The 9,164-nt window shown below is 32.3% G+C and overlaps 1 protein-coding gene across 9 annotated transcripts in view; it reads right to left on the reverse strand.

Annotated features, from left to right (window-relative positions):
* LOC106466473 (histidine--tRNA ligase, cytoplasmic) overlaps positions 1-9,164 on the reverse strand; it is a 44,829-nt gene that overhangs the window by 7,716 nt on the left and 27,949 nt on the right. For all 9 annotated transcript variants that reach the window (XM_013926759.2, XM_013926758.2, XM_022394483.1 and 6 more), the window contains 5 exons: positions 6,938-7,045; positions 6,675-6,773; positions 4,128-4,221; positions 3,457-3,584; positions 312-384 (listed from right to left, as the gene is read on the reverse strand). In XM_013926759.2, coding sequence (XP_013782213.1) covers positions 312-384; positions 3,457-3,584; positions 4,128-4,221; positions 6,675-6,773; positions 6,938-7,045 — 502 coding nt within the window. The remainder of the gene's footprint in view (positions 1-311; positions 385-3,456; positions 3,585-4,127; positions 4,222-6,674; positions 6,774-6,937; positions 7,046-9,164) is intronic.

Consider the following 9,164-nt stretch of genomic DNA (forward strand, 5'->3'; position numbering starts at 1 on the left):
AAGTCATCACACTCATTATGTATTTGTTGTTAGAAGTCATCACACTCATTATGTATTTGTTGTTAGAAGTCATCACCATCACTATGTATATGTTGTTTTTGGACATTTTGTGTTATGTGCTGTTGGTAGTTACCATCATCAGTATTTATCTATACTTATATGACTGCTAATCTAGAACAGATTACTTCCCAAGATTTGGATTTAGCTTTTCTTTTTAACACTCTTTACATATAATTTACATCAGAATGGATAACTTGTCTTTCCTAAAGAAGACTAGCATGAAATAATAAATCTGTTGGGATAATACTTACTTGTTAGAGCTGCTTCATAGATAACTCCAGTGTAGTAGTCCAGTCCTCGAGCTAAACTCAAGTCAAAATAAATCTATATAAAGGAATAAAACACAGGAATACTAAATATCTTATACAAACATTAGATTAAAAAAAAGCTTTGAACAATAATAAATATAGCAAGAAGAAACATTCAATTAAAATAGGCTGCTTTAATACTTCTCTTTTGTGAAATTTTAGCGTTGTTAAATAACAAACATATTTCTATAATTTTGACTTACATTTAATATCTTTAATAATAGTATACAACAAAAATAAAGTAGCTGAGGAGGGCTGCTGGCATTTTCCATTACCTTCTAGAACAAAATAATTAAGATTAATACCCAAGACAACAAGATGGTATTACAGCCCCCAGTAAGGACTAGAAACCTATATTAACAGTCCATGAAGATCAGACAAGACAAGACTGGTATCATGGCTCCCAATAAGGAACATAAACCTATATTAACACTATATCAAGATGAAGATGATAAGAATGGTGTTATAGTCTCCAGTAAGGAAAAGGAACTTATACGGACAGTCCACAGAGACCTTAGATGACAAGACTGGTATTAAAACATAACAATGTTTTGGGACAACAATGGACCTATTGGTCCATCTCGGGTGCCCCATCCTCTAAACTAAACTATTGAACAAATAAAAGAAAAATCTTAAAGCTAACCCTTATCATTTGTATAGCTATCAAGCATTCTCTTAAACTTACTTAAATTTACTGCCTCCACAACATCTGAAGGCAATTCATTACAAAGGCTAACTACCTTGTTAGAAAAATATAATTGTCTTACCTGAAGATGACTCCTACCCTGCCAAAAATTTATATATGTGTCCCCTAGTCCTTAAGTATGAAAAAAAAATGATGCATCAACAATATCAATTCCCTTTACAATCTTAAATACCTCAATCAGTTCCCCTCTTAACTCTTTTTTTTTTTTGAAGAAAACAATTTGGGAGATTTCAACCTTTGCTCATATCAAAACCCCTCCATCCTAAGCACCTGAACCCTTTCCAAATATTCAGTGTACTTTCTAAGGTAAGGAGCCCAATATTAAACACAATACTCCAAATGTTGCATAACCAGTGACATGTACAATAAAATTATCATCTTTTTAGACTTGTATTCAATATTTCTGTAGATACAACCTAATATCCTATTTGTCCTACCACTAGCAACAACACACTGCTTGGATGGCTTTAGAGACTCACCAGCTATTATACCGGAATCCCTTTCTTTCATGACACTGTTAAGGTTATTCTCATCCAAGTTTTACTTATAATTCAAATTATGATAACCCACTTGCATTATCTTGCATTTATTATAAGCAAAACCCATTTGCCATATATTCACCCATCCATGTCATTGATGTAAATCTAAAAGAGCAAAGGTCCTAAGAATGAACCCTGAGGTACCCACTTGAAACATTAATCTAGTTTGACTGAGTCTATTTGTAACAACCCTCTGCTTTCTTCCATCCAGCCACTCTTCTATCCAATTTTCTAACACATTCCCCACATCTATAAAGATATTTTTTAAAAGCCTTTTATATGGCACCTTGCCAAAAGCATTCTGAAAATTCAGATACACCAAATCTACACCCATGCCCTCATCTACATAAGCAGTAACCTTTTCAAAGAATGTCAAATGACTTGTAAGGCAAGATTTTACCTTAGTGAAACCATGGTGACTATTCAATAAAATTTTAAACTTTGTTAAATGACTTTGCAAAGCCGCTTTTATGAGATTTTCCCAAACTTTTCCCACAACCGATGAATGACAAATGGGCCTATGATTAATGGGACAATAATGACTAGAAACCTATATTAAAAGTATATTAAGACCCAAGACTGGTACTACAGACCCAACAATGACTAGAAACCTATATTAACAGTATATTAAGACCGAAGACCAGTATTACAGACCCGACAATGACTAGAAACCTATATTAAAAGTATATTAAGACCGAAGACCAGTATTACAGACCCAACAATTACTAGAAACCTATATTAACAGTATATTCAAACCCAAGACCAATATTACAGACCCGACAATGACAAGAAACCTATATTAACAGTATAATAAGATTCAAGACCAGTATTACAGACCCGACAATGACTAGAAACCTATATTAAAAGTATATTAAGACTGAAGACCAGTATTACAGACCCAACAATGACAAGAAACCTATATTAACAGTATAATAAGATTCAAGACCAGTATTACAGACCCGACAATGACTAGAAACCTATATTAAAAGTATATTAAGACCGAAGACCAGTATTACAGACCCAACAATGACAAGAAACCTATATTAACAGTATAAGAAGATCCAAGACCGGTATTACAGACCTAACAATGACTAGAAACCGATATTAACAGTATATTCAAACCCAAGACCGGTATTACAGACCCGACAATGACTAGAACCTACATTAAAAGTATATTCAGACCGAAGACCAGTATTACAGACCCGACAATGACTAGAAACCTATATTAACAGTATATTAAGACCCAAGATGTATATTATTAGTATATTAAGACCAAAGACTGGTATTACATATAATGACTAGAAACCTATATTAACAGCACATTAAGACCCAAGACTGACCCAATAATGACTAGAAACCTATATTAACAGTATATTAAGACCCAAGACTGGTATTACAGACTAAACAATGACTAGAAACCTATATTAACACCCAAAACTGGTATTAAAGACCCAATAATAACTAGAAACTACATTAACAGTATAACAACTCTCATCAACGGTGTATTTCTAACAATGAGGTATTTCTTCTACAAGGTACATTCTACACTTCGTGGGTATTCTCCTGATGGTATGTACATCGTCTATCAGAATACTTCTTGTTTTCTGTTGCTTCGGTCCAAGTTGTATTTGTCTGTGCTACTGGTATCATGCTCCCTTTAAGGAAATACTCAATTCAGAATAGAGGAATATTTAGCATAATCCTGTTAAAGGCTATAAATATAAACTTATAAGAAACAATTTGACTACCTTTTGGGTATATGAAGAACACAACATTTTCATTCAACTAATTCTTTACTCTTTTTGAGAAATTACAGTTAAAATATGGAACCACCCAACATTACCTTATCACTTATTCCATAAATTTCACAGTACTTGAAGAACAGTTTCATTGCTTCTAACCCTTCTCGACCTGTTCCATTGCCTGCAAGATCTTCATTATTTAGAAGTTCTTCTATAAGGTCTAAGCCACCTTGAAAATGCAGTGCACTAAGTTAATAAATCTATCACAAGAATAAAAAACTTTCTAGTTCAAATTACTTGTTTGTGAAGAATATTTTAAATGAAAACTTTTCATGTTAGTCCTTATTAATGTTAAAATTTTACTATTTCTTTTTTTTTTCAAATTATCTTAAAATCAGAAATTTAGAACATCTGAAAAACACGACTTATGCTGAACACATCATGTATATTTATATATATTAAGTTCTGATCAAATTTTGATTAGAACTGAAAGAGTAACAAGTAATCTTTAGAAAACAAATGGTACAAGCAACTGATACAAGAACACTTTCCTCAATATTCTCAAGAAAATTTTGATCTGAAATAATTCATGAAGGTTTGCATGTTGGTGAACTAAGCTCACTCAAGCTGAAACAAGTTATAAGCACTTAAAAAAGCTCCAGTATAACTCACACGGGAAACCTTTGATTATCTGTTAGTTTCTTCTTTTTACATTTGAACTGTTTTACTCTAATGGAAAAAGACATAAAAAAGCCATTAAAAATATATATACCATTTCTCTGGATGTAAATGCCTATTCTTTCTGCAACCTTGGGAGACAGACCTTTTTCCTCAATCATCTCAGCCTTCACCTCTTCCCAAGAACACTGTAAACCAAAACAAATCATCATCTCTGTTTGAAATAAAAAAGAAAAGCACATGAATTTTTCTCATTATAAAGCATTTTCGTGATTAGCAGTATAAAAATAGTCAAGTATTTTAGACTAATAACTATCATGATTAGCAGCATATACATAGTCAAGTACTTAATCAGACTAATCACTGTCATGATTAGCAGCATAAACATATAGTATTGTGCAAAAGTGCTAGGATAAGAGAATATTTTGTCATTCTTTCCATTTTATGGGTCTCATTTTTCCATGCCATTATAGAATGTAAATTTCAACACTATGGTAATGCTTCACTAATATTTGTTGACAATTGAACGAGCCAGGGTAAGGGAATACTTATCATTCTTTAGAATTCCCACATATCTGTACCAAGGACATGTCATAAGAGTTCTGCTTGAATGAACATTCTGATCAAATTTTGGGTCTGAAATAACTGTCATGGTACACCATGTTGTGTCTTAACTATATAGAAACAAGCTAGCAGGGAGCTATCATATGGTAGCAGTATATGCTAGAGGAAATCGGTTTAATAGCACTCCACAAATAAACCTTGATAAAAACAGTGTTTAACACTAAATATTAAGCTTTGTTGTTATGTCATAGCCCAAAAAACGTAGAGAATTATCAGTAGAGCAAAGAGTTTGCATAAAAACTTTACGTGATGCTGGTTGGACCCTCCAACAAATTTCTGCTGACTTGAAATGCTCCACAAACACTGTAAAGTACACTCTAGATAGTGAGACCGAGACAGGAAAATTTGAAAATGGGAAAAGAAGAAGTAAAACACCTAAACTCAATGATACTGATGTTAAATATCTTCATTTATGCAGCCCTCAGGACAGAAGGAAGACTGCCACTGACATCAAGCATGAGATAAATGATCATGTACCAAATGACAGAAAAGTTTCGAGATCTACAGTATCAAGAAGACTCAAAGAGAATGGAATATTTGGTCGTGTAGCAGTTAAAAAACCTTTATTTCAATCTTCAAATATTTTCAAGAGATTGAAATTTGCTAAAACATACAAAAACTGAACTCCTCATGATAGGAAAAGGGTGTTATGAATGGACAAGTCCAAGTTTGAAATATTTGGTTCAAAGCGTATGTTGTACGTCTGGGGGAAGAAAGGTGAAAGATGCTTACCTCAATGCATAGTACCTACCATGAAGCATGGGGGAGGCATAGTGCTGGTTTGGGGGTGTTTGTCTGCTGAAACAACAGGAGATATTTGCAAAATAGATGGAATAATGGACCAGCGCAAGTACCATCAAATACTGATCCATCAAGGTATACCCAGTGGTTTGCATATTAATGGTAAAGGATTCTACTACCAATAAGATAATGACTCCAAACACTCGTCCAACCTGTGCAGAAATTACTTAGTAAAATAAGAAAGAAACTGTTGGAGTCATTCAAATGATGCAATGGCCTCCTCAGAGCCCCAATCTCAACCCAATTCAGCAGATCTGGGATTTGATAGATCAAAAACTTGACAAATCAAAAGTTACTTCCAAAGAAACTTTATGGGAGTGTATTAGAGACATTTGGAGTAAAATCCCAAAGGACACTTTGATTAGATATCTTGCAACAATGCCTGAAAGACTGTCTGCAGTTATCAAAGCGAAAGGGGGACACCCAAAATATTAACTGTGTGCTGAACTAAAGCACTTCCACTGTGTTTCTGTTGTATTAAATATAAAGATAAATAAAATTTTGATGTTTCACTTGTGATTTACCTTCCATTGTTCTTTGAAAGTACCCTGAAATCTAATTTTTCACTTTGTCCTAACACTTTTACACAGTACTATAGTCAAGTACTTAGTCAGACTAATCACGGTTACGATTAGCAACATATACATAGTCAAGTACTTAGACTAATCACCATTATGATTAGCAGCATATACATAATCAAGTACTTAGACTAATCACTGTTGTGATTAACAGCATATATAGTCAAGTATTTAATCAGACTAATAACAACCATGATTAGCAGTATAAACATACTCAAGTACTTTATCATATTACTCACTGTCATGTGAATAGTATGTACATAGTCACGTACTTGTCAGGCTAATCATTGACATTATTAGCAGCATATACATAGTGAAGTATATAATCAGACTAATCACTACCCTGATTAGCAGCATATACATAGTCAAGAGCTTAATGAGACTAATCACTACCATGGTTAGCAGCATAAACATACTCAACTACTTAATCAAATTATTCACTGTCATGACTAACAGCCTATACATCATCATGTACTTAGAGTAGTTTTTCTCTATAATTATCAAGAAAATAACATGAAAATGATTAAACCTGCATCCTGACCCTAAGATCACCTGCAAAACTTCACATGAATTATAAACACTTAAATATACAATCAGTAGTAAGTACATTACAAGCTAAGACTAGCTCATGACACTACCTGGCCCAGTTTGTCAACAGAAGAACAAACACTGCGAAAGTTGTCTGATGAAACACCACACACTTCAAATATTTTGTCTAATATCTTACGATGGTTAACCTGTAAAGAAAAAGTTCATCTTTATCACACCTTCATTAATTGGTTACTTATAACTGTTTTTAATTTTTAAAAAATCGTAACTTTATGTCAAAGTTTTTTTATGTGTGAAAAAGTTAAAACTATCAATCCTTCCATAGTATTCAAAATTTTAGAAAAATAATTACTTTGACCACAAAGTCTCCAAGATTCAGATCAGATAGGATTTCCACAGCAATCTTTACACATTCCACATCAGGAAGCATCAAGTCATGCTGGCCTGCAATGTCAAAGTCCTATAACAGAAACATTATTACTAAAATGGAAACTTAATAATCATAATGTAGCCATGTCACCAAAGTTTCTCTTTATACAACAGTGAATATAAAATTTTTGTCTTGTACAAAACTGATCTTACATCCTCTTAGTATATGGTCTATGCATCAAACATGTAACATCATAGTTTCACCAAAATGTATTCAGATGCTGTTAAAAAAAAATAGGATAATTTTTGAAGGACCCACAGAATGAAAAGTTTTGTTAATGTCACATTTAAAGAACTGTTGTTCTTCAAAGTTATTAATGTCATCTCATGAAGTCTGACCACTGGTGCTCTCTAGTGGTTGTTAACTCTTTGTAATTCAACACTGAACTAAAGTCTGAGTGTACACAGATGTCTAAGATTTTCTAAATGCTCCATTTGGTGATCTTTTTCTCATTTCCAAAAACTAACTGTACATATCCAATCCTTTCTAAGACAAACACCAGCAACAGAAAGTAAGTTTTATTTGTTTTGAGCTCCTGTAAAATTCTGGATGTCAAGTCATACTTCTTTTATAAAGTTTTCAGCACAATTAGTTACTTGTAGGCTTAAAAAATCACTAGTTAGATAGAATACATATTATAACCATATTCAATCTTTCAGCCCTTTAGTGTGTTAATGAAATCACATAAAACAATATTTTATTCTAGTTTTTCAATATGCTCTTTGAGAATAACAGAAATGCATCAAATGCTATGTGTATACCTGAAACCAATTTCCAGTTTGAGAATGTAAGCCTTCTTTTTTCTTGGAAACTCAAATAAGATTTTACAGCCTAGAAGTTTCTAAGTTTCCTAATTCCCTAAGAAGAAAGCTCAAACTTTTCTAAAAGCTAGACTATTTGTTTTACTTTTCTTATATGTTGCTTATATTTTTCAGTGATTTATTATCAAATTCCAATGCGCCAAAAAGATTGTCATTTAAGTCTTTATTCTTCTTGATTAGCTAAAAAACATTTTGATATGCAAAGCCAAAACTCTTCTAAAGGAAACCTCTAGTGTTTCTAAGGAAATTCTAATAGAGTTGATCATCTAAAGGAAACTTCCAGTGTTTGTGAGAAAGATCTAATGGAGTTGACCATCTAAAGAAAAGGTTGTGTTTCTAGGAAAGATCTATTGGCATTGACCAACTAAAGGAAACAACCAGTGTTTTTAAGAAAGATCTAATTTGCAGAGGCCATGAATTCAGAAATCTATTAACTTCAGTATGAAATATAAAAATAAATATACAGAAAGCAACAAGTGTAATTTACAATAGTTGAACAAAAATATTAATATAAAACTATTAACTCCAGTACAGAAGGTAAAAATACACAGAAAAACAAACAGTTGTAATTTGAAATAGTTGAAAAAAGGTTAATATCAAACTATTAACTTTGTGCAAATGGTATAGTAAAAATATAAAAAATGCCAAGTGTAATTTGAAATAGTTGAACAAAGACATTAATATAAAACTAGTAACTTTAGTACAGAAGGTAAAAATACACAGAAAAACAGGTGTAACTTGAAATAGTTGAACAAAGACATTAATATAAAACTAGTAACTTTAGTACAGAAGGTAAAAATACACAGAAAAACAGGTGTAACTTGAAATAGTTGAACAAAGACATTAATATAAAACTAGTAACTTTAGTACAGAAGGTAAAAATACACAGAAAAACAGGTGTAACTTGAAATAGTTGAACAAAGACATTGATATGAAACTAGTAACTTAAGTAAAGAAGGTAAAAATACACTGAAAAACAGGTGTACTCTGAAATATAAAACTATTAACTTGGTGCAAATGATAAAAATATAAAAAATGTATCATAGAGAAAAACCCTTCACTAATAGGAATGCAACACACCTGATTGCACAACTGTTCCCCTACATTCACGTGCAAAATATTTCATTATTTGATGAGGCCATAAATAAAGTTGCACTAGAAAAGTGGGGTAGATGGGTGGGAATGTGTATGGAGGTATCTATCAGAAATATATTTGCAATTAAGGAAAGTGTTAACTTTTCATACAATCACTCACCTCCATACACTGAGTGGTCACAAGCAAATAGACACCTAATTTTTCGTCATTTAACTGATTTATGCTAACTAAT

The sequence above is a fragment of the Limulus polyphemus genome, unplaced genomic scaffold (genome assembly GCF_000517525.1).
Source record: "Limulus polyphemus unplaced genomic scaffold, Limulus_polyphemus-2.1.2 Scaffold2270, whole genome shotgun sequence".
NCBI lineage: Eukaryota > Metazoa > Arthropoda > Merostomata > Xiphosura > Limulidae > Limulus > Limulus polyphemus.